Source organism: Phodopus roborovskii, unplaced genomic scaffold, assembly GCF_943737965.1.
Source record: "Phodopus roborovskii unplaced genomic scaffold, PHOROB, whole genome shotgun sequence".
Taxonomy (NCBI): domain Eukaryota; kingdom Metazoa; phylum Chordata; class Mammalia; order Rodentia; family Cricetidae; genus Phodopus; species Phodopus roborovskii.
The window spans coordinates 12,642,012-12,668,682 of NW_026126547.1; the positions used below are offsets into that span (position 1 = coordinate 12,642,012).

The 26,671-nt window shown below is 39.5% G+C and overlaps 1 protein-coding gene across 6 annotated transcripts in view; it reads right to left on the reverse strand.

The window, feature by feature from the left end:
* Positions 1 to 370: 370 nt before the first annotated feature.
* Actr2 (actin related protein 2) overlaps positions 371 to 26,671 on the reverse strand; it is a 40,212-nt gene continuing 13,911 nt past the window's right edge. For all 6 annotated transcript variants that reach the window (XM_051200480.1, XM_051200479.1, XM_051200482.1 and 3 more), the window contains 7 exons: positions 23,435 to 23,650; positions 21,202 to 21,274; positions 15,244 to 15,380; positions 14,611 to 14,760; positions 11,231 to 11,376; positions 8,986 to 9,118; positions 371 to 3,016 (listed from right to left, as the gene is read on the reverse strand). In XM_051200480.1, the coding sequence (XP_051056437.1) occupies positions 2,846 to 3,016; positions 8,986 to 9,118; positions 11,231 to 11,376; positions 14,611 to 14,760; positions 15,244 to 15,380; positions 21,202 to 21,274; positions 23,435 to 23,650 (1,026 nt within the window). In that variant the 3' untranslated portion in view covers positions 371 to 2,845. The remainder of the gene's footprint in view (positions 3,017 to 8,985; positions 9,119 to 11,230; positions 11,377 to 14,610; positions 14,761 to 15,243; positions 15,381 to 21,201; positions 21,275 to 23,434; positions 23,651 to 26,671) is intronic.

The following is a 26,671-nucleotide window of genomic DNA, read 5'->3' on the forward strand; positions in this document are numbered from 1 at the left end:
AAAAAACAAAAAAACAAAAACAAAACAACAAAAACAAAAACAAAAAAAAAGATGAATAATAAGTAAAGAAAAATCTTATAAGAAATAATGAGTTTTGTCAATATCAACACTGAACCAGAGCAGGGCCTCATGGTACACACCTATAATCCCAGCATCCCAGCACCTGGAAGAGGCAGGAGTTCAAGTCCTCCTTGGCTATATGCTAGTTCCAGATCAGTTTGGGATGTTAACACCCTGTCTTAACCCTTGACCTTGGGCTAACTGGTTTAAAGTTCTAAACCCATCTTGAGTAGCAAAACTAAAAGTACATATAAAAATAATTAAAATTAAGAGAAAAACTACTAAAGGAAAAACAAAGACAAAATTCAAATTACTTTGAAAAATCTGATTTTATTTTCTTAATCAAAAAGAAGTATATTTGTGTTAAATTTAGAATATTTAGCTTTCCATTGATTTCTCAAATACTTGCCAGATAGATACTAACAGTGCTCAGAACTGTGAAAGTTAACATCCAATACCACATTTTCTAAGAATCCCTCAAGGCATTGGTGATTTTAATTTAAAAATAAAAAAAAAAAAAGAAATTTTAATTAGCATTGGAAATCTAAGTGACAATGGGTTTCAAGAGCTAAGAATCAGATCTTTTAAAAAAACATTTTTTTTTTAATTTTTGAAGGACTCAAACCTCACACCTCCAATAGAATACAATACAGTATATGCCAACTCCCAAATTATTAAATTCATTATTTCACCTTAGAATAGGAAAACTATAAAATGGAATTTCTAAGTTATTACATATATAAATACATCATTTTTAACAGTCATGTTTGCTAGCAGAATTACGAAATAAAAACAAAGTCTACATTCCAGGTACAAATGATAATGTTCTTTCACTGTTTATTTAGGATTCCACTCTATTCTTTCTTGTTTTCTACCCCTATATTTAAAATCATGCTCAAAGCTGAGAGAGAGTCCATCATTTTTCTGCCCTCAATAGTCATTTGGTACCAGTCCTATATACAGTAGGTGTCCTGCAATGCGCCCAGGACTCCCAAGACTGGAATATTTGACAACATGATTTAGGAACACTTAGGAATTCCAAAGTGACTCTGAGTCATGCACCCAACACCGACCAGCCGGCACTGGTGGCTGTTGTGTGTACTGAGCATGTCCAGCATGCACACAGACTTCTCCTATTTGTTCAAATTGAGGTAAAACAGGCAAAAAATACTTAATATCACAGAAGCTGCATAATTAAGACTAACTTCCTTTTGCTGCTGATTTTATACAAACTAATTTTAAAGTTATCTAAAAAAAATCCACTAAAAATTCTGATGTTAAGCATCCAAAAAGAAAGGGAAAGAAAGTCATTCTTTCAAATTCATCATTAATAAAGAATATTTTGAAATGAAGAAAAAAATTTCTCCCAGAATCATCGTTTTGTATTTACTGTGATATAATGTCTCATCATTTCATTTTTCAATGTTAGAAAGACCTCACACATCTATGTACTAGCTGATATTTTTGAGACAACAAACAATACCAACTGGACATATAAATAGGATTTCCTGACAGGTCTGCAAACATATCCAAAATCCCAACCACTTTTCTTTCAAGAAAAGATGGCTGGAAGTAGCAGTCATGATTAGTTTTCAGTACAAATGTATAGCTGACTCCTGGTAAATTTTCTGTTTTTTGTTGCTGCTAAAATTTTAGTTCCAGGTCTCATTGAAAAAGAAAGAAAAAAAAAAAGAAAGAAAGAAAGAAAAACTGGCAACAAGTTCCAATGTTAATACACTAATTATAACTGACTGCCAGTAACTATTTTTGTGTATAGTTGTTTCAGTCAAGAAGCAGTGATCAGGTACATAAAAGTACAGCTTTCAAGAATTGTACTTAGCATCATTACTTCAATGCTTCCAGAATAAACAACAGTGTTTAGAAAACACCAGTTCTTAAGTAATTTTCTATCTGTAATTTGGCTTAACAAAAGTGTTTTGTTTAAAATGTTACTTTCCCACTGATAGTTGAGGAAGTATACTCTCAGCTGATAGTTTGACTTAAGGAATTAATCCCTAAACCTCATGGTAAACACTAAGCTTGCTTTTTTTCTACCATATGGAAACAGTTCCAGGCAGATCAAAAGAAGAAACCTACCAAGTCAGAGTACTGTAACTTAGATTTATCTCACAAACCCAGAAGCAGAAACCCGCCAAAACCACACCAGAAAGACCACCCATTTGTTCCAACACACAAAACCTACCGCAAACACCTTAGTTCTGAGCTTAATGTTTCCTGAAGATGTTCACAGGACAAGCTTCAAGGTACTTAAAGTGGCAGCCATTGACTGCTGAAAGCTAACACTATAGAGGAAATGCCCTAAAGGGCTCAGGGCTGCCCACCCATCCCTTACCACCCCCACCCAGAATATGTAAAAGCTCATGTGAAAGTTTTTTCTTATGCTAATAAAGACATACCACCTACAGTGATAAACTAAAACTAGCAGCATTAGAGCAGTAAAGCAAAAATAGAAAGCCTACAGGAATGATCTAAATGCCTACTTAAAAAGAAAGAAAGAAAGAAAGCAGCAGAGACCCTCTGCCCTCGGGTTATGTTTGTAGAGACGTGGTTGCATTAAACAACCAAATTTACCCACATCAACAAGAATTAAACAATGCTTCCCCAAGACAGAGAATAAAACTGGACCTTTCCAGTCAAAGGGGACAGAGAGGCCTCTTTCAGTCCTGGAGTTGAATGAGTTCAAAGATTGGCAATAAAGAAAACATTTTAAAAAAAAAGAGAAGGAAGAATGCATCAGAGGCATGATGGGAACAAGCCTGGCATTTTATCGAACAGTCACACCGAGTTTCTCCAGCACACGTACACCCTTTTCTTGGTACTCTTGTCGAGTCATCCAAAAGTTGTCTTTGTCTTTCATGATGTCTGCCAGGACTGCACCACCCAGGAACACCATGTGCTTTCTTCGGGGCGGGTCTTCAATTCGGATCTTAAATTTCTAAAGGAGAAAGAGTAATGAGACCTTGTGTGCACAATGCTCCATTTCAGGAAGATGTCTGCATCTCTCAGTAATCTACGTGGGACAAAGCCAGCTTTGGCACCTCAGCACACAAGTTATTCCTCCCAAGCTGGTGATTAGGAGACATCCATTATCCAGATTAAATAAATCACTGTGCTAACAGCCCAAGAATCAGAAGCAAGATTATAACTGGTTTTCCTTAGTTTCTGAGAAGTGTTCTTCCAGGTCAAATACCACCAGGACTCTAGTTCGGTGTTAACAGTAAAACTGAACTGATTTGTCTGGTATTGGAGATTGTCAGGGTTGGAGGGTCGGGGTGGTTATATCAACTAGACTCGAGCTAAAGATATGAGAGAATTTCTCAACTGAGAAAATGCCTTTATAACACATGGCTGCAGGCAAACCTGTAGGGCAATTTCTTAATAATTGATATGAGGCTGGGGAGGCAGTCCATTGTGTGTGGGGCACCCTTGAGCTAATGGTCCTGACTCAATGGTGGTGACACAGGCTTTTAATCCCAGCATTTGGAGGCAGAAGCAGGTGGATCTCTGTGTTTGAGGCCAGCCAGGTCTACAGATCAAGTTCTAGGATAGCCATAGTTGTTACACAGAAAAAAAATCAACAAAACAAAACAAAGACTAATCAACCTCATACCCCCCCCCCCCAAACAAACCAGGATGAACAAGCCAGTAAGCAGTACTCCTCCACAGTCTTTGCATCAGCTCCTACCTCCAGCCCCGTTTCTGCCCAGTTTGAGTTCCTGCCTTGGCTTCACTCAGCAGATGTGATTCAGGGTGTGTAAGCAAACTCTTTCCTCTCTGAATTGCTTTTTGGTCATGTGTTTTATCACAGCAATAGTAACCCTAACTGACACAGGATTGAATAAGGTTTTATTCACACTAGAGCACGTGGTCTACCACTGAGATCCACCCCAGACCTTCCAGTTCCTTTCTAGTATGCAAAACTCATATTCTATTGTTTTAAATTCAAGTGAAATGTAATCAAACAAATAAAGCCAGATAGGTTTATAACAGATTGCTACGGTCCATTTTCTTTTTTCTTTCTTTTTTTTTTGGGGGGGGGTATTTTTGAGACAGGGTCTCACTATATAGTTCTGACTGTCATGGAATTCATTCTGTAGATCAGACTGGCTTCAAACTCACAGAGTTCCCCCTAACTCTGCTTTCCAAGTGCTGGGTTAAAGGCATGTACACCACACCTGTCTGCTATGATGCACTTTCAATATGAGGTAAACTTAAGATTCATCAGTTAACAAATGGCAGGCAGAAGGGCTAGGTCCTCCTCCTTAGCTGGCACAGCAAGCACTCGCTTGTCTCAGAGCTCTGAAAGTTCTATGGGAATGAGCCCATGTTCACAAAAATGGGGAAGTCTCAAGCTCCAAATTATTCATCAGACATGGTTGTGTGTCCTAAACCAATGAGATGGAGAATTTGGGAAGTCAGCCAAGTCTCCGCCTATGGGAGATGAGAACAGAATGTGCTATCTTATTTCCAACAATTTGGGGACTTGTCTGGGATTTCTATGTTTAGGAAGGCTCTTAAATCTCACTGAGCAGGTCACAGATCAATCAGTCAAGGAAGTTTGGCCTTTTCTCATACTTCAGAAACACCCTGAGGTAATCTGAAAGGTAAGCAAAACTGAAGCAGGAAAACAGAGCTCTCTAAAAGGGACCATTGAAGGTCAGCAATCAGGAAACCTCGTGTAAGAGCCAATGTAGGAAAACTTGATGAGGGAACTAAGCCTTGGTGATTGGAGCTTTTTGGAAGTCATGAGAAATTTCCGGTGGGGGAGGGAGAGGGGCAGCATTGAGAATCTTCCAGTATGAAGTGGGGACATTGGGTGACCTCAGGGAGCCCATGGGCATGTAAGACACTTCCAATATGGGAAATCAAGCAATTCTAGGTAGGATTGATGGACAAGAGGGGCAGCTTGGGAGAAAAAAAGGTAAATGCCAACACATTGTTTTATTTTTGTGCTGTAACTATGTTTTTACATTAACCAGTTAAAACATGGAGATTAAGTTTTCATTACTTGGTACCACCCAGGTGGTATCAAGATGCCTCTCAAAACAAAACAAAAAAAAAAAAAAAAAAAAAAAACACCTAATGAAAAGATACAGTGTTGATGGAGATTTGTTTATACTATATACATTGCTGTGATTTGCTTATGATACTGTGAAATAAAAATCCTGAAACTGAAAAAAACAAACAAGTTCTCTAATTTAGAATTCAGAAAGAAAAACTACTAATCCAACTGAGCCTTAAAACTCCCCATTTCCCAGTTGGCCCAACTTCTGGAGTCTAAGCTGTATAGAGAAGACTACTGTTGTATAGAAATAGTTTATATGTTGAAAAAATAATCAGAACTGTATTTGAACCCAAGGCTGGAAAGATGACTTAGCAGTTAAGAGCTTTGCTTCCAGAGCAATAGGTTCAGATCCCAGTACCCACAAGCCATCTATAACTCCAGTTCCAGGGCATTCGAGACCCTCTTCTGGCCTTCACATGCACCATAGGCAAACACCCATACACATAATAAACAATGATAGACCCCCAGACATACAGACTTCTGTTTCTTTCCATACCTATCCTGAAAGAGTGTCAGTCTTTAGAATCATAAATTCTATTTAAAAAAAAAAAAAAAGTCAATGGAACAATGTACTCTAAATTGTTCCTGTCACACATATTAAAATATAGGAATCTAAGTATTTTTTAAAAAGATTTATTTATTATGTGTACAGTGTTCTGTCTGTGTGTGTGCCTGCAGGCCAGAAGAGGGCACCAGATCTCATTATAGAAGGTTGTGAGCCACCATGTAGTTGCTGGGAACTGAACTCAGGACCTTTGGAAGAGCAGTTAGTGCTCTTAACCTCTGAGCCATATCTCTAGCCCCCAGGATCTAAGTATTTATGATGTGGAAAACAACAGTGTTTTAGTTAAGTCTGAGAGCAAATACCATTGTTTTATTTGCCACTCCCTACCCCAAGCCCTGCCATCCCCAGAGACTGCTCTGGTTGTTCTGGAACTTGCTTTGTAGACCAGGCTGGCCTGGAACTTAACAGAATCCACCTGCCTCTGACTCCCAAGTGTTGGGGATTAAAGGCATGTGTCACTGCCCAGCTACTTTTTTTTTTTTTTTTTTAAGGTTAGTAACCCCTGTCCCCAGACAGAGTCTAGCTATACAGACAGTCCAGGACAGCCTTGCACGCCTACCTCAAACTCTTATGTCCTATGTTTAGCACTGCTCAACTTGCAAATGTTTTCATAAGGGTCACAGAGTAAAGACTTGGGGCTTTTCATGTCTCTCACTACTAAGACCTCTGCGAAAACTGTAAGATAGTTACAATGTTTGACAATAAATAATGCTATGTGAACAAATAAGCTTGGCTGTGCTCTCATGAAATAAATTTTAATTAATTTTTATTATATGTATGCTTGCACCTGTATGTGGGTATGTATATGTGACTGCAGTACCCATAGAGTCAGAAGATGGTGTCTGATCCCCTGGAGTTGGAGTTATAGGCAGTTGTTAAAAGCCCCATGGGGTGCTGGGAACCAAACTTAGGTCCTCTGCAACAGTACCTGCTTTTAATGGGAGAGTCATCTTTGCACCTGCTTTTAATGGGAGAGTCATCTTTGCAGTCCCCCAAGCAAATGTCTAAGGCTCTCAGGGAAGACCCTGCTTCCCCAGCAGGGTCCCCGAAGACAGCTGCTCTCTCACCTCCCCTTTCCCTCAGCAGGTCCTCCAGCAGCTTCCCCCAAACTCCACAGCTGCTCTTGGATCTCATCCTAACCATCTACCACTCCTTCAGTCATCTCTAGATCCCAGACATCTACAGCTATTTCTTCCACACCTACTCTTCACTGACATATGCACACTCTCCTCTACCTTTCCTTCTCCTTTACCTGTTGCTATGTATTGTATATATGATTGCATGTATGTGTGTGTGAATATATACAACTTCTGGGAGTCAATTCTTTCCTATTATCATGTGTTGCTTCTAGGGATCTAATTCAGGTCACCAGGCTTGTGACTTCAAGCACTGAAGCACCTCACCAGCCCTAGCCTCCATTTCTTATTTCATTTTTTTGGGGGGGGGGGTTAGGGAAGTTCTTTTTTTGGGGGGTAGGGAGGTTCAGATAGGGTTTCTTTGTATAGTCCTGGCTATTCTGGAACTTATTATGTAGACAAGGCTTACCACAAATCTGGAGATTTCCCTGCCTTTGTCTCCAAAGTGCTGGGATTAAAGGCAGGCACCACTACTGCCCAGTGCCTCCATTTCTTTTTCAATTGAAAAAACAATTTATATGCATGAGTTTTGGCTGCATGCATGTATGTGTACATGCCTGGTGCTCATGGCAGTCAGAAGGGGACACAGGTTCCCCTGGAACTTGAGCACGGATGGCTGTGAGCTAACTAAACCTGGCTTTTCTTCAAGAGCAGCAAGTGCTCTTAAGCACTGACCCACCCCTCTCCAGCCCCCTGCCCTTCTGTTTCTTTACATTATCCCCAGTGGCTCTTTTCTTTCCTTAAATTCATTCACCTGGCAAAATACCAACTCAGGTAATCAACTCTGAACCTGTTTTAAACAGCAAACAGTACAAAAGCTCAACACTTGCTTTAAATTTGTCTCTAACCTGAACTAGGTCCTTCATGCTATTTGGCTGTCTTAGGACATTTCCATTCACTCTCTTAGACAACCACTTAACCACTATTTTTAACCTCTACCAGCTCTTTTCCCTCTCACAGCTTCTTGTCTTAACCCTCATAGGTCCTTCACCACACTTGGCTTCCAAATTCTTTTAAGGGATAAGTCAGGTTCTATCATTTTTCAATTCAGAACCCTCAGGATCTTTCAGCTTTCTGACCTCATCTTCCACCCCTCTTTCACTTACTCTGTTCCATTCATACTGGGACGTTTCTGCCAATTCAGACCATTTGCATTATTCCTGACTAGAAATGCTCACTCCTTAACTCAACACAGGCCTCAGCCCCAAAGGCACTTCATCAGACCGCTTTTCTGATCAAGTATGAGGGTGCACACCCCCTTACCAATAACAACCATTTTATATCTCCTAACCCCAACCCCAACATAAGCACTTATTATTAATTACTACTGTTAAGTTAAACTGACAGCAACCATTTTTATTGTTTATCATTGTTTTGTTCCCTTGGCCTAGATCACTCTGGCACAGTGCTGGAGTTCAAGAAATGTTTCCTGGCTTACAGTGTGGCTTAGTACTAGACTACCTGCTGATGTGTATGGTCCTGGGTCCAAACCCTAGCTCTGCAGAACTGAAAAGATGTGTGGGGACGAGGAGAGGGGTTTAGAGTATGCAGAACCAATGTCAGTGTGGGTTTTACCAGAATGCAGTACTCCATAATGCCTTCTCCTTAAAAGTTTGCAGAGTAAATAAATGGTTGCCAGAGATGGATTTTAAATTCTCTAGATAATTTGATGAAATGGGAAAGTGAGTGAAATACTTAGAAAGCACTATACTATTAGTGACCATATAGTCCTCTAAAATGGGTAATCTTATCTAAAATAGGTAGCTAAGGACAGTAAGACAAACCCAGAGAATAAGCCAGGGTTAGGGAACTCGGGTTACAACAATACTACAGACAGTACACTTCACAGATCAAAGCTAGGAAAGAGGGCATGCCAAAAAACCACCGGCAATTATATTCTAGTGCATGGCAAAATTACCAATAAAGACCATTTCAGAAGCTGTGATAGTTCTGGGAATACAAATAAGACTGAAGATACAAGATACACTACAAATAGACAATTTCCCTTCCATAAAGTCTTCAAGAGGCTAACTGCACAGGAATCTGTAAGACTTCTTGCTCCATCTAGTGGTTGTCAAGATTCACAAGTTACTTTTCAGGATTTTAAAACAATGACAACAGTTACTATAGATACTTACAGAAAGTTTTTCCACATCTCCCTTTAGAACGCGTTCTAAGTAAAGCTGTTTAAGCTCTCGTTCCAACCTTGACGGCAGACCAGGATACATGGTTGAGCCTCCAGAAAGCACAATGTGCTTGTAAAATTCAGATCTAGGAAGACAGTGGGCATTCACAGATTAGGAAAATGGCACCTTATTTTAAAATGTTGGATAGGGATGTAGCTTAGCAGAGCACTTGCCTAGCAGCACAAAGCCCTGGGTTCACTACGAGGAGGAAGAAGGATGGTCAGATGCTCAAGTATCTGCTAGATAAGACAAATAACACAACAAAACTAAGAAGCATAAATACCCAACTGACTATATGGAAGGAGGAAAGCGCTCAACGTCCCCATCATCACAGAAATGAAAACTGAATGGCAATGAGCTATCACTGCACACCTATTAGAGCTCACTCAGAAACTGGAAAAAGAGAAAATGAACCAAAGAAGGAAGCCTTGTACACTGATGATGACAGCTATAACAAATCATAGCTCCTAAAACTAAATGAAAAGTGTAATAAAGTTAAAACATATGCCATGCTGTGCTGTGGATCAAACCCAGGGTTTCATGTATGCTAGTCGAGTACTGTACCTAAATCCAAAAAAGTAGATATATGTTAAGGGGAAAAATAATAACATAATAAAAATGAACTTAGGCAAGGTTAAACAATGGATGTTAGAGGGGCAGAGTGTGCTGAGGAAGGGACAGATCAACAGCGTGGATTCTAGAGGAGCAGGACAGATCAATGGACACCAAAGGGACAGAGCAGAGCAAGCCGAGGAACAGGATGTTTATATAGTTTCAATGTGCTTTTCACACATTCTTAACTAGGAAAGGAAAAACAGACCATTCACTGGAGGAAACAGTAAACGTCAAGTAATGTTTCAATAGGGTATTTATATCATTAATAAGAAACATCACTTCTGGATGTGATAGCCCTAGGACACACCACATACAGAGTATTCTAGTCAAAAATGTATGCCTGAATTATGAGAAAACATAAAAGGGCAAATTTAAAGAAATCTAAGATAACTAGTCTGATCTTTGCAAAGATGTCAATACAATGAACTGTACCAGGAAAAAAAAGCAACAAAGACACATGACTAAATAAGCATGAGTCTACCCTTGATCCTTCCCAGACAAAAGACAACTACAAAGGACATGACAGGAACACGGTATAAAACTGAAATATGATGTTACATACATCACTAATAAATTTCTTGAATGACACACTCAACAGTAAGTGCATCTTTTCTTAGTACTGCAAAAGAGAATTTATATATTCAATCTATTCTCAAATGGTTCAAAAAAAAAGCAGCAGCAGTTAACACAGCAAATAAGCTTAATATTATAATATTAGCAAAAGAGTAAAATTAGGTAAAGGGCACACATATATTCTATATTTGGCTTGCCACTTTTCTGTTGATTTTAAATTGTTTCAGAATAATAACTTTTAAGTGGGGTCAGCAGTTAAAAGCACTTGTTCTTATAGAAGACCTGGTTTTGGTTCCCAGGACCCACATGGTGGCTTATAACCATCTGTAGCTCTAGTTCCAAGAAATCTGATGCCCTCTTCTGACCTCCATGGACACAAGGTATGCACATGGTACACATGTATACATGTAGACACACATACACACAAAATAGAAATAAAGAAATCTTAAAAAAAAATGTTTAAAGCTCCTAGAAGCAATAATGTAGCTAATACCACCCTCAAAAACACAGTGAGGAGTGGAGAAATGGTTCAGCTCTTAACAGTGCCTACTGCCAAGTCTGATAAGTTTGGTCCCTGGGACCCACATGGTGGAAAGGAACCAATGTCCACCCAAGCATCATGGCACATGTGAGCCTGCACATATATGTGCAGACACAGATAAATAATGTAATACAATTTTTAAAGGTTAAAACAGAACAATACACCCCCTGAAACACAAGGAGGTAAGACAATTTGTTCATTCAATTTACATTTCTTGCTTTTAAAAAAGGAAGATTGTATTCTTATTGTCAACCATGTTGAGATGTGTGTATGCGTGTCAATACATACACATGAACACAGGTGCCCAGAGGCCAGAACTCTTGAGTCAGTCAATTTCAAGCACTCTGACATGGGTGCTGGGAATTGAACTCAGGTCCTCTGGAAGAACACCAAGCGCTCTTGACTGCTGAGCCATCTCTCTGGCCCATGTACTTCTTACAAATTATTTGGAAATGCTGTTTACTGTACCTGGTATCAATGTCAGCTGCCTGGATTGTGTTAAAAAGCAATTCAGCAACACCAACTCCCTCAACATTGATCAAATGAGGCTGAAATAAAGCTTCCGGTGCTTCAAATCTTTCTCCTCCAACTTTAATAATGCGTCCATCTGGGAGCTAGAAACAGAAAATAACCAACCCAGTGCTGGTCAACAAAAACCCACAACTTTCCAGCATTCTCCTAACAGTGATTTTTAAAATATATCTGTTCTGTAACCAAAATTATTTAAAGCAGTAAATTTTCCTAAAATGTTTTCTTGGGTAAAACAAAATATCTCAGATGATGTTGTTGTTATTTTTTAATAGCACAAAATCTGCCAACCAGGAAATCCTTCCACAAGTATTTATGTGTGATACCCAAATGCTGTGCTGACTAGTCAGCACATTCGGATTATCCCTGGGAAAGTTAATGTTGTCTTTTGTCAACACAACTGTGATTTTTATGGAGACATTTTTTAAAGTAAAAAATTAAAATTAAATATTTTTAATAATTTTTTCAACAGTATGCTGTACAAGTATTATTTTACCATCAACTAATTTCATTAAAAACAAACAAACAAAAGGTTTAAGAAGCTGGGTGTGGGCGATGGCTTGGTGGAAGAACACTGATGCTCTTCCAGAGGACCTGGTTTCAATTCCATCACCCACATAGCAGCTTCTAACTCTCTGTAACTCCAGTTCCAGGGGATAGGGTACCCTCACACAGACATACATGTAGGAAAACAGCACTACACATAAAAAGCCAGATGTGGTACATGCATCTGTAATGCCAGGACCCCTACATCAAGATGGGAGGCAGAAAGAACTGTCAAAGCTAGCAACATGTATGCAGCTCAGTAGCAGAAAGGAAGGAGGAGCTTCTCAACAAGGAGGAAACAATTCTAACTGGTAAGTAAGTATAATTTAAGCCAGTAAGAGCTGGACAGTGCAAATTTTAACATGACCTAACAGAAACCCTTACTGCTTAAATCTAGTTTATATGGAGGGTTTCTTTGCCTCAGACTTAGATTCTCCTGCATCTGGCTTCCACATCTGGCTAGTTAATGTTTTTATTTAATTAGACAAGAGATCAAGTAAAAATTCTCTCACACCAATCATAATTAATGAGACTGACTTGAGTAACAAGTGCTCTCACACATGTTGGCATTTAGTTTCACATTAACAATGCTTGAAGTTTAAACAATAAAATTTACAAAGCACATTCCTTGTAACACTTAGTCCATGTTTGCTGAAATTATTATCAATATGTAAGAAGGAATTGCATTTTCCAAAAAAGTCTAGTATAACTACCTTTATATATTATTGTCCTGAGTCCCCTCCATCTCCTTTTCCTTCCCACATGAACTCCTGGACTCTAGCAAGCTTTCTGCCTTAGTCCTCACAGTAGCTAGGACTATAGGCATTCCCTCACATAGCCAGCTGCACTGAACTTCTTACCTCTTATTCTAGCCTACATTTGCTCATACCTGTTCCTCTCCACTTTATTTAGTTTGTTATATTTGACTATATTTTTGAAAGCTATCTCCAACTGTTTCAGGAAAGAGGGAAGAAAGAAGACATATTTTGTTTTCATTTTTCCACCGAGTTAGGATCTCATGTAGCTCAGAAGACCCATGTATCCCTATCTTTCTGCCTCTACCTCCCAAATGCTGAGATTACAGGCGGGTACTACCCTGCCTGGCTTTATTGGGGGTCAGAGGCTAAACCATACGTACAGATGGATCTCAAACTCAGTGATGTTTCTGCCCCATCTTATAATTACTGAAGTTACAGGTGGGCACCACCATGTCTGTTTTGGTTTTTGGAGGGGTGTTTGAGGAGCCAGAGGTGCAGTTAGTTGGTCTTGCTTTAGTCTAGGATGACCTCAATTCAATGATGACTCTACTGTCATGTCTTACATTGCTAGTTCTCTGGTTATTTATCTTGTGTCAGTTCCTTCTGAACAACTAAAACTGAAAATGAGGATCTCTAGAAAATCTGTCAGAAAAGCTTTAAGGAAGAAGGCACCAGAGCAAACCTGGAGGTTGTTTTAAGTTATGAAGTAGGTTTTATTGTATACTTAGATTGGTACCTCTTTTGGAGGGTGGGAAGTTGAGATGGGGGTCTCTATGTAGTCCTGGATGACCTGGGCCTTGCTATGTAGACTAGGCTGGCCTCAAACTCAAGATACACCTGCCTCTGCCTGGATACCCACCCCTAGAATTGGAATTACAGGCATGTGCTACCACAGCTGGTCTCTAACAATACACACGCATGCACGCACACACACACACACCACCACCACCACCACCACCACCACCACCACCACCCCCGTTTTGGTCTCCCAAGACAGGTCTCACTATGTATCCTTGGCTGTATCATGGGGATCATCTGCCTCTGCAGGGCTGGTATTAACGGCATCCTTCACTACACACGGAAATTTCAGCCTTTTCTGGAGGACTTATCAGGCTGGTCTCATTACTCACGTGGTGCTCTTGCCTCAGTCAGTATTCCAAGTACTAGTCCCATTATGCCCAGCAAAGCAAGTGTGGTCCACGTTGGCACTATTCACAAAATATGTGCAACCTAACAGATTTCAAACCAGCCTGGGTTCCAACCCAGCTTAGGCTACAGTAAGAACTTGTCTGAGAAAGATCAAAGCACGAATACTTCCCAAGATATGATTCTATTAGCTACATGACACACCACAAAATTTTGAGGTTCATATGGGAATGCATGATGATTGCTATCCCACCATTTGAGAGGCAGAAAAACCCATACTATGTAGTAAGATCCTGTCTTAGGAAAAACAAAAAACAAAAAACAAACAAACAAAAAAAAACCAGATTCTAAGAAACAGGCACACTAAGTTTTCACAACCACATACATACTTGCACATCAAAGGACCTGGGAATCATACAGCAATGAGATAATAATTATCTCCATAATTTACTCAACAATTATAATGTGTTCTATTTTGTGTAACTCTTAACATCCCAGAGAAGTAACACTGTGTACAAAACAACATGTTGAAAAATGATAGTCTGAAGATGCTAAAATATCAACTAATACCTTCATTTCTAATTTAATTCTTGCTTTAATGTGCAATACATAGTATCTTCAATAATTATGTGACAGAATCTTAATGTAGCAAGAGATAATTTAAACATCATATGAAAACATATTACAATAATACAAACCAAATACTGATGCCAGGGCCTGATCTGCTAGGCACAAACAAGGTCCTTGATTTTATGTCCAGCAAACAAACCAAAACAACAAAAACCAAACAAACCAAAACTCTATTAAGTGATGCCAACAAATAGAGATGCTGTTTTCAAGTCACAGGTCTATTATACATAGGATACTTACTGTATATGACTCAACTAACACTGTGGTCTCTAAGGCCAGCTTCTGCTCTTGCTCAATATTGTAACCCACATAACAAAGTTTTTCTTTAATCATACGGACTGTCTCAAAATCAGCAGAATGGTTGAAGGCATATCCTCGCAACAGCAGGAGCTAGCATTTAAAAAAAAAAAGCAGCAAATTAATAATCCATGTGACTAAGTTCCACTATACAAAAGTTAAACCCTTGTTGGCTACTAAGATGGCTAGGCAGGTAAAAGGCACTTGCGGTCCATGTCTGAGCTCAATACCTGGAATCCATGTCATGGGCAATAATGGCATACTGGGTGATGCTAGATACCTTATACACCAAATTCTTTTTAGTTATCTTACTATTTTAAATTATGTGTATTGTGTCTGTGTGTGGGTGTGTGCTTATAAATACTGGTGCCTAAAGTGTCCAGGAAGGCATTAGATTCCATAGAGCTGGAGGCTGTTCCACAGAACTGATGAGAGCTGTTTCTCTGCAAGAGCAGTTATGTGTTCTTTTTGCTGAGCTAGCTCTCTAGCCCCTGAATTGTTTCAGACACTGATTTTTGTCTAAGTCAGTAAACAAACTAAAAAACCAAGCACTTACAATATTTTCCTTTCACTTACCTTTATAAGATACCTGGTAATATCCCTCCCAGCAATATCCAGCCTTCTTGTAAGGTGAGGGAGAGAAAAGCCTTCATACACTGGGCAAATATGAGTCACACCATCTCCAGAGTCTACTACTACACCAGTCAATAAACCTGCACAAGAACCAAGAGGTTTTGAGAATCAGTTGGGCTCAGTTATTTATCCTAAACAAGAAGAATGACCCTAACTAACCCTTGTGATAGAAGAAAAGCGTCACTGGGGGTAGTACAGCAACAGAATGAGCTTAGCATGTGTAAAGCGGGTAGGGACTCCAGCCAACCCTCATAAGCAATAGCAACAATATCAATAAAAAAGAGCGAGGGAGCTGGGCAGTGGTGGTGCATGCCCTTAATCCCAGTGCTTGGCAGGTAGAGGCAGGCCGATCTCTGAATTCAAGACTAGCCTGGTCTACAGAATAAGTTCTAGGACAACCAGGGTTACACAGAGAAACCCTATCCCCCTGCCCCGCCCCCAAAAAGGAAAGGAGCTGCTGTTGTGTCTTCCCATTGCCACAGAAGAGATTTATTTTATTCTTGTTGTTATTAAAGCAGTCTCATCCTAGCCAAGAAATCATAACCATATTGCCCTAGCATCCTGAGCAATGGGGTTATAGACTGAAATGACAGGTGTGCATAATATCTGGCTTATGCTACTGAAAAGTAGAAACAAGAGTTGACTAAGTGTCTCGGAGACTAAAAACACTTTGCAAAGCAAGCCTAGTGACCTGCATTCATCTCTGAACCCCATGTAAAGTTGGGAGAACCAACCCCACAATGCTGTCCCCAACCTCTTAACATATGTAAGGCACCCCTCATACATACAAATACTACTACTAATAATAATAGTGATTTTTAGTAAAATATTTTAGAGTAGCTAGTGCTCTTAACCACTGAGCCATCACTCCAGCCTACAATAATAATAAAAGTTTTCAAAAGGAAAGTTTTTGAAAAAAGCCAAGAGTCAATTCTGAGGGAAAATAAACCTTTTCTAGTTGGGCATATTGGGAAAGCCTGTAATCCTAGGATCTGGAAGACAAAGATGAGAAGTTCTAGGTCAGGCTGCATGCAGTGACACATTATCTCTAATCCAGCACTTCAGAAACAGAAGCAAATGGGACCAGCCTGGTCTAGATAGCAAAGTTCAGAGCAGCCAAGTTATACAGCGAGACCCTGACTAAAAATAATGTAGTAGTTTTCTAGATCATCCTGGGTTATGCTGGAAGACTAGACTGGGTTACATGAGACACTATTTAAGAAATGAGAAAAATGCCAGGTGGTGATGGCACATGCCTTTAGTCCCAGCACTCAGGAGGCAGAGGCAGGTGGATCTCTGTGAGTTCGAGGCCAGCCTGGTCTACAAAGCTACTCAGAGAAACCCTGTCTCGGAAAAACAAACAAACAGAAAAACAGAACTTCTAAAAACTCACACTAAAAAACCATATCGTGTATTAATATTGTGTATGTGTGTGTGCATACACACAGCACATGTGCAGAGAGCAAAGGAACCAGATCTCTCTGCTCTGTGGCAAGTTTCTTTACCTGGTGAGCGATACGGCCAGCCCAATATATATAACTCATTCTTTCCTTTTAACCAGAATATACATTATCTATAATTTACTTTTATTATGTCCACATCTCTGAATAGTCTCTCTCTCTCCTCTCTCCCCCTCTGTGTTTTTCAAGACAGGGTTTCTCTGTGAAACAGTCCTGGCAATCCTGGAATTCATTCTGTAGACCAGGCTGGCCTCTGTCTGCCTTCCTCTCTCTACCCACCCATCTCTTCCTCCATCTCTGCTTCCATCTATCCGTCTTGTCCCTTTTCTTTCTTATTATATAAATTTGGCTATGGACATGCCACTGTAAACATGCTTAGTCTCAACTTAACAAATTTGCATGCACTGCCATACCAGTTTATCTCTGATAAACATGAATACATTTATAAACATTTACATTTCAAGTTGATTAACTCAATAGCCTCGTAAACTCTTACACTGCTACCTTTCAATCCTCATCTTTTAAGGAGACTGTTTTGGTATGTGTGTATAGTCATGTACCTGCAGCGGACAGAGGGTTCATTTGGCTGTCTTTTTCAACTGCTTTCCACCTTACTCTATGTATATATGTGTGTATCAGGTGTACGCCTTTATCTCTCTATTACTTCTTTGAAGTAGAGTCTCTTTCTGAACCCAGATCTGGTGGTCATTTTATTTATTTGTTTGTTTGTTTGGCTAATTAGAGTCTCTTTCTGAACCCAGATCTGGTGGTTTGTTTGTTTATTTATTTATTTGGCTGATTTGGAAGCTACCAAGCCCCAGCAATCCTTCCATGTCCACAGCCATCAGAACTGGGGCTACAGGGATATGTGGTCTGTTATTGGGTGTTGATATCTGAGGACATTGAACTGACTCACTGATCAGGACAGACCACTTGGCCAGCAATCCCCCAGAATCCTCCAGTCTTGACCTCTCAGTGCTGGAATTACAGGTATATGCTGCTATGAAGAGCTTTTATGTGGGAGCTGGGGATCTGAACTCAGGCCCTCAGGCATTAGGGTCTGGCATTTACCTGCTGGGCTATCTATCTCCCCAGCCCCAAACTTTCTATGGGGAAAAGAAAACAAGGACTCTCAGTGCCGTGCCCTTTCATCACTGTGTTATCTGTCTTTGAAATTCCTGCCATTTCATCTGTGTCTTCTCTTACCATTCAAACTTTCACCTAAGATTTTTCTAATTTCAATCAATCTCTTCTATCCACCCATACTAAACTAAGCAAATCTACCTAAAATACCACACCACTTCTTATTCAAAAGCCTTCTGCAGGTTGGAATGGTAGTAGTGGTTATTGTTCTTGTCAAAATTTAGTTTTATCATGTATCTGTGTATATGCACTAGCTCGTGTGTGCACATGTGTGAATATGAGTACATAGAGCCTAAGGAGTTCAGAAAGGGCACCCAGTCTCCTGGAGCTAGAATTATAGGTGCTGTAAGCTGACTGACCAAGGAGCTGGGAACTGAAATCAGGTCCTTGCAAGAGCACTAAGTGCTCTTAACTACAGAACCATCTCTCTAATTCCTTTTTCCTAAAAATATTAACCACCAAGTTAAGAAGACACATGGTTTACAGTTATTTATTTTGGTTTTTGAGACAGGGTTTCTCGGTATAGCCCTGGAGCTCCTGGAACTTACCCTGTAGTTCAAGCTGGCTGGGCTTTGAACTTACATAAATTCTCTGGCCGCTGCCTCCCAGGTGCTGGGGATTGCTAAACTTATAGTTATTTAATTAATTTTACTGAGCTATTGTTTCTCAAAATTGAATAACCAACAGCTACATGAAAATAGATGAATATTAGCAATTAAAAACAAGTTATATTGGGGCTGGAGAGATGCTCGCTCAGAAGTTATCTGAGTTCAATTCCCAGCAACCATATGGTGGCTCACAGCCATCTATAATGAGATCTGGTGCCCTCTTCTGGCATGCAGGCATACATGATAATAAATCTTACCAAAAAAAAAAAAAAAGTTATCTTCTAATTGGACAGAGATTAATTCATAAATTTTACTAAGAAAATATATTAACATCAATTTTCTTAGAAATTCTTTTAGGGGAGCTAGAGATGTCCCAGCAGTTAAGAACACCTACTACTCTTTCAGGACTTAAGTGGGGTTCCAACACCTGCAATGCAGCTTAAAACTGTAACTTCAGTACTAGGGGATCCAATGTATTCTTCTGGCCTTCCTGGGTCCAGGCATGCTTGTAGAACACATACACACACATAGGCAAAACACTGACACACATAGGTAACTCCTCCTGATCCAAGATGGAATTATCACACACAGTTTCACTGTGGAGCTTTGGCTGGACTAGGCTCACCTTGTAGATGAGGCTCACCTGGAACACTTTATAGTAACACACATGACTTTGCCCCCCTCCAACTAAAGGCATGCAAACACCTAGATGACCAGTAAGTTTTTTTTTTTTTTTTTTTTTTTTTTTTTTTAAATGCTTAGTTAGGGTTACTATTTCTGTGATGAAACACAATGACAAAAGGCAACTTGGGAAAGTATGGATTTATTTGGCTTCCACAGCACTGTTCGTTGTCATCAAAGGAAGTCAGAATAGGAACTCAAACAGGGCAGGAATTAAGAGAAAGGAGATGTTGCAGAGGCCATTGGGGGGGGGGGCGCTGTTTACTAGCTTGCACAACCTGTCTTTTTATAAAATCCAGTACCACCAGCCCAGGACTAGCATCACCCACCATGGACTGCCTCTGCACCTATATCAAGCACTAAGACAATGACTAATGACTAAGAAAAAGAAAGTCATGAAGAATATGCCCTATAGACTTGCATACAGCCCCAACTTACAGAATAATTTCCTTTTTGTGATTGCTTGTCTTTGGGTTTTGATACAGGGCTTCTCTGTGTAGCCTTGGTTGTCCTCATCTGTCCATGTAGCCTTGGAACTATCTGTAGACCTGTAGACCTGTAGACTAGGCTGGCCTCAAACTCAGAGATTTGCCTGCTTCTGCTTCCTGAGTGCTGGGATTAAAGGCATGCACCACCACCACCTGATTCTAGAAGCATTTTCTTAACTGAGGTTCCTCCTCTTTAACATGCATCAAGTGGACACAAAATTACCCAGCACACTAATCTTTTAAAAATATTTTTTAAACTCAAGCCAATTCTGAGGATAAATTCTATGCTTATTCTCAAGGTTTAATTTACTCAATATTTTGTATATGAATGTGTCACCTAGTTGTGTGCCTGTACACCTCATGCCTGAAAGTGCCCAAGGAGCCCAAAAGAGGACATCAGAACTGGAATTATGAACAGTCATAAGCCCATAGGGGTGCTAGAAATTGAATCCAGGTTCTCCTGGAAGAATACCAGTGCTCTTAACTGATGAGCCATCTCTAGCACCTCATAATGTATAGAAATTCAAAACAGCTGAAAAAAAAAAATCTATTAAAAAAAACAAAACAAAAACCTGTCAGGCGTTGGTGGCACATGCCTTTCATCCCAGCACTTGGGAAGCCAGAGGCAGGCAGATCTCTTTAAAAACAAAAACAAACAAACAAAACAAACAAAAAAAGGACAACGAATATCATTTTAAGCTTAGATTTCTTTTTAATAAGCAAGTAAAAATGTGCATGCCACCTGCATGACAGGTGACAAAGTGTACAGTGGTCTGGGTAGGCAGCTAGCTCAGTGGCGAAGTGCTGCCCAAGCACAAGGACTAGAGTCTGGGTCCCCAGCACCCATATAAAACAACAGCTGTAGCAACACAGGCTGTAGTCTCCGCACTGGAGACAGTGAACTCCAGGTCAACTAAAGAGGGAAGCTGTCTCTAAACAGTCAGCGGACAATGAGAATGACACCTGATATTGACCTCTGGCTTCCACAAGCATGCATCCCTGTACATACACATACATACACACACATGCCACACTGACAAACTGAGAAGGACACAGATAACTGTAAAGTTCTGAAGTGATATCTTATATAAGTAATGGTCTTTTCTCTTCTTTCTTTTTAGATTTTATTTTTATTTTATCTGTAGTGGTGTTTGTGTTTACCAGATCCATGCAGCACCTTTGGAGGCCAGAAGAGGTAATTGGATCCCCTGGAACTGAAGTCATAGATGGCTCCAAATGAAGGAACAGAACCTGGGTCCTTGGCAAGAGCAGCCAGTGCTCTTAACCACTAAGTCAACTCTCCATCCCAGCACTCGGGAGGCAGAGGCAAGTGAATCTCTGAGTTTGAGGCCAGTCTGGTCTACAGAGAAAATTTCAGGACAGCCAGAGCTATTACACAGAAAAACTGCCTCAAAAACAAAGAAAAACCAAAACAACCCATGCGTGCGCGCACGCATGCGCACACACACACACATCTAGTGTTTGCTGAATTAATTTTCCTAATAATTAAGCTTTACTTACCTTGAGCATACAAAGTCAGGACTGCCTGGATCGCAACATACACACCAGAAAATTGGTAAGTTTCAAACATTACCTAAAAATGGAAAGAGAAGGAAAAAAGGGAGGTAGGTTATGCAGAAAACTTATATACTTCCTTCATGCTCACATGGCAGATCAGTTAAGATGCAAGCAAAGGACCCTGAGGAATCTAGTCTAACTAGTTGTTCTTGCCCTTATAAAGCCCACCTCTAATTCCAATTATTAGGGTAGACAGAGTTTCGGATGTACACATGCATCCATGTGTGCCTGTATACACCTGAGTCAAGTCTCAGAGCATTTGTAAGCACTATAAGCAAAGATTTCTGAATATGTTATAGTCAGTGGCTAATCAGTACCAAAGCAAGCTTCATACAAAATTTCCTAAATTGATAACCCTGTAAAAAAAAAAAAAAAAAAAAAAAAAATTACTTGCCTGGGACCAGCAAGATTGTTCAGGTAGTGAAGGTACTTGCCACCAAGTCTAACAACCTGAATTTGAGCCCCAGGACCCACTTGGAAGATAGAGAAAACTGAATCTCATAAGGTGTCCTTTTACCTCCACATACATAGGGGCACTCATTTGTGTCTGTGCACTCACACACACACTCTCTCTCATAAACACACATACACACACACACAAATCAGTGTAAAAAATCAAAATAAAGAAACAAAATGATGTAATGTCTTGGACCCAGAGATATGGCTCAGCTGTGAAAGGCTGATGACCTGATTTCAATCTTCAGAACCCATACAGCAAAAGGTAAAAACAGACTCCTCCAAAACTGCATACATGGACACTCCAGTATGCACAGACATACCACATAAATAATGAAGAGAAAAACAATGAAATATCTGCTTATTTCCCCAGCCTGATTCAAAACTGGCCCTATACATCCCCCATCCCTGTGGCAGTTAAAAACAAGCAAGAAATAGGACTAGGGATGTAATTCAGTAGAAAGTTCTTTCTAGTGAGACTCTGGGTCTGATCCCCTAGCAGTGGAATGAATGAATGAATGAATGAATGAATGAATGGTAAAATGAGGTGAAGACAAAAATTGAAATACTAAGTAGTCAGATGTAGAGACTGCTCAACTACTTGAGCCTAGATTGTGACTCCACTTCACACTGAAGGTAGGTATTTCCTTGGGCCCTCCCTGGTCATATCTGTGCTCATTCTCTGCAGCCCACGTCAGCTGAGAAGATCTTAAATGATTTCTTTTGGCCATCCATTGTAAGCACTTATTGACCAATATTTAACAATTGATAGCATTGAGAACTACACAGAACTTCAATTTTACAACTTTAGAATACATCTCCATCAATTAACTGATCTTCTAACATTCTACTCCAGCATCCCTTTAATAAAGAAGTGATGGTGTTGTGTGCATATACAACAAAACGCAAGTCCTCCCAAGCCCATCATCTAAATCAGTAAGGAAGCCCTCCTGCATGCCTTCACCTCAGTACCATTTCCATCTCTTTGGCAGATCCCTCCCTCTGGTCCCCAGCCTCGCCCCACTGTCTCCTCTCACTTCTCTGCTGAAAAGTATCATCTCAAAGACTTTCTAGCTTTTGTTCGTTTGTCTTGTTTTCCAAGACAGGGTTTCTCTGTGTAGCCCTGGCTGCCCCGGAACTGGATCTCACAAGAGATCCACCTGCCTCTGCCTCCCAAGTGCTAGGATTAAAGGCATGCACCACCACCACCGCCCAGCGACTTCATATTTTTAATCTTAAATTCCAGACTACTTTCCTGAACTCAAATAAATAAATACATACATACATACACACACCCCGTCACTATTTTTCCACTAGATCTATTACTTTCTAATAAACTACTTAATTCAATCACCTCATTTTTGGGGAAGGGAATGAATGGTCTCATCTACTAGCATATACATGTTGACTATCCCTTATCCAAACTGAGACCAGAGAGATCTCGGATTTTAAATTTGAAATATTTGCCTATTTACCAGGTGAATACCCTTATCCAAAAATCCAAATTTTATGTCCCACAATGCAAAATTTCATGAGCATCATAAACATGATCAAAACATTTCAGATTTCAGAAGAGCAACCCTCAATCTGTAGTAAATGCAAAATAAGGATCTGGGAAGAATGGTTGCTTTTATTTATCCTTAGCAGTAGAAGCAACAAGAAAATTCTGATTAACATTCTACCACTGAGATACATATGGATATGCAGTTCATCAACTTACCTCTACAATCTTCTCCCTGTTTTTGGTTGGATTCATAGGAGGTTCTGTGAGCAAAATTTTGCAGTTTCTGGTATCTATATTGAGTTTCTCTGGTCCAAATGTGTAGTCCCACAGGTGTTTCATGTCATCCCAATTTCGTACTATGCCATTCTCCATGGGGTAATTAACTTCCAACATTGAGCGCAATTCACTTGCCTCATCACCGACCATAAGATCCTAGAAGATGGGATGGCAAAGCTTTAAAACAGTCAAAGTTTTACATAAAGACCCTATATAAAATTATATTCCGGATTTTAGAAAACTTGGGAATAACTGAATTTTAATTTTTCTGGGACTTGTAGATCAAGTTTTTTACTCCAAAGTTAAAACTCTTTTCTTTCAAGAACAGTTTACAAAGTTTAATCAATATTTTATGTACTATGTGTTTAAATCAATAAACTGACCTTACCTTTAATACATGTCCCCAAAAGAAGAGCATTAGCACAAATAAACCCCATATTTTCATATTTTCAAGGGTTTTGTATAAGGTTTCATCTGTTTCTTTTGCTCAAATGTTCAAAAAATAAGTCCTGTGATATGTGAAATAGCACATCAAGGAGGAAAACTTGAAAATGCTCAATGCACACAAGCACATTTCTTTCTACTATCAACATGATTTATATCAATGTAGATGCAAAAATCATGATTCTTCATTCCTCTATGACAACGTCTCTCTCTCTCTCTCTCTCTCTCTCTCTCTCTCACACACACACACACACACACACACACACGATTTAACAGACTTCAGACTTCAAAATGTTTATCTGTATTGTACGAGTTAAGACAGCTCCTTTAAAGGTATCTCATGGTCAATGCTATCTTTCATGATGCACAATACTCACAACCTGTCTCCAATGAGAGCATATTTAAGGTGGCCCACATTAGGGGGGGAAAATCAAACTTTGTATGCATAAAAAGGCAAACAATGTCTTAATTAAATGTTTTAGAAATCAGTAATCCAGACATTTCTATGTTGATGAATCCAATTAAAACTTAGTATCAGAAATAGCTGCTATTTGGTATAATAAAAGTTCAAATGAAAGGGAAATGAAGAAAAGAAATTGCAAAACCAACATGAAAAGATGTAAAATGAAGTTTTAAAAAAATATGACTTTTAGAGGTGGGGCTGTAATGCACTGTAGGGTTCTTGCCTAGCATATGTAAGGCCCTAGGAATTCAATCTGCAGTGCTGGAGGAGAAAAAAAAAAAAACCAGAACTAGAAATGTCTCAGAAAAGTAGTTTTAAACTTGAAGACCAGGATAAGGAGTCTATTAAAACCCAGATTTCTAGAAGATATATTAATGGCATAAGCGAAAAAAGTTCACTAAAACTTTCAATTGCAACTAATTTCTTATAAAGTCAATTTTCCCAAAACTAACACTCAAGTTCCTTGACTATTTACTACTCAGAATCTTCAGGAAAAAAATGAAAAACTGGAAAGATCTATATTTGTGAACTCTGGGTAAAGGCATGCATGATGAAGTTTTTAGGGATAAGTATACTAGTATCTGTAACTTAGTGAAACATCAAAAACAAAACCACAAACAACAAAAAGCCAACACAAACCAAAATACAAAAATAAAAAACAAAAACCAAACAAACCAAGGCATTTTGATGAAAAGGTTATGTAGTTAATCACAATAATAAGTGTTTTGTTTTGAGACAGGATCCCTCTAGGTAGCCCTGGCTGTCCTGGAACTCTACATGTAAACCAGGCTGGCCTCAAACATACAGCCATCCGCCTGCCTCTGACTCCCCAGTGCTGGGATTGCAGTAGGATTGAAGGTATGCACCTCTACTCCTGGTTTAGAATAACAAATATTAATACTGGAATCTAGGTGACAGGTATAAGGAGGGTCTGTAAAACCTGTTTAACATAGCTGTATGTGCTAAACACTTCTTAATTGAAAATAAAGGGAAAAAAATCTACACCTGCAAAAATATGCTACTTTTGACTATTAACAAGTATAATTTCATTCCAATTTTTGTTAAATGTATTTTTCAATGTATTAACAAGACAACTGATTTAGACAATTGGTTGGTAATCACTATTATTTCAAAGAATTTAGAGAATGTTCCAATTTCAACAGAATACTTATTTTTATTCTTAAGAACAGAGGCTTTTTGGTGGGTGGTGATGGTTTGCGAACACCTTTAATCCCAGTGCTAGGAGGCAGAGACAGGTGGATCTCTGAGTTCAAGGCTAGCCAGGTCTACACAGAGAAACCCTGTCTCAGAAAACCAAAACCAAACAACAACAACAACAAAAAAAAAACAAAAAAAAACAAAAAAAAAAAAAAAAAAAAACACTGGGCTGGAGAGATATCTCAGTGGTTAAGAGCACTGGCTGCTCTTCCAGAGGACCCGGTTCAACTCCGAGCACCCACATGGCAACTCACAACTGTCTGTAACTTCAGTTTCAGGGAACTGGACATCTTCACACCAATGCACATAAAATAAAGTTAAATAAATTGAAAAAAAAACAACAACAACAAAAACAAAACCCCAAACAAACAAAAACTCAACAACAACAAAAAAAAAAAAAAAAAACAGAGGCTTATAGATACTGGACCTTATGCAACTCAAAATAAAAGCCTCATAAGTCTTCTAGGGCCACACATATTATGTACTAGTAACTGAAAGGGACATCTGATACTGAGTATCCTTAGTCCCCTCTGAACAAAAAGGGACATTTAAAAATGGAAATGTAGGAGTTCAAGGGACTTAAATGAAAAATTTGTTCACAAAATTATTTTTAAACCCCCAGACAGGCCAGAGATGTTGCACAGCTGGTGTAGCGCTTGCCCAGCATGCATGAAAGCCCTGGGTTCCATCCCCAGCCTAGCCTAAGATCAGGCATGATGGCAACCTGTATTCATAGAACTTGGGGAGGGGGGTAGAGGAAAGAGGATCAGAGGTTCAAGGCCAGCTGGAGATATATGAGACTTTGTCTCAAAAAACAAGTGACGACTGACAGGCATTGTGGCACACACTTAGAATCTTAGTTCCCCAAAGGCCTAGGTAGGAAGATGAGGAAGATGAAGACTGTCAGAGTTCAAGCTCAGTCTGGCTACATAGGGAGATTAAAACACAAGCAGCCAGGAGAAGAGACACAATCTTGTAATTCCAAAACTCAAGAGAGTGCGGCATTGGTCTACAGAGTCACTTCTAGGACAGTCAGGGATACACACAGAAAC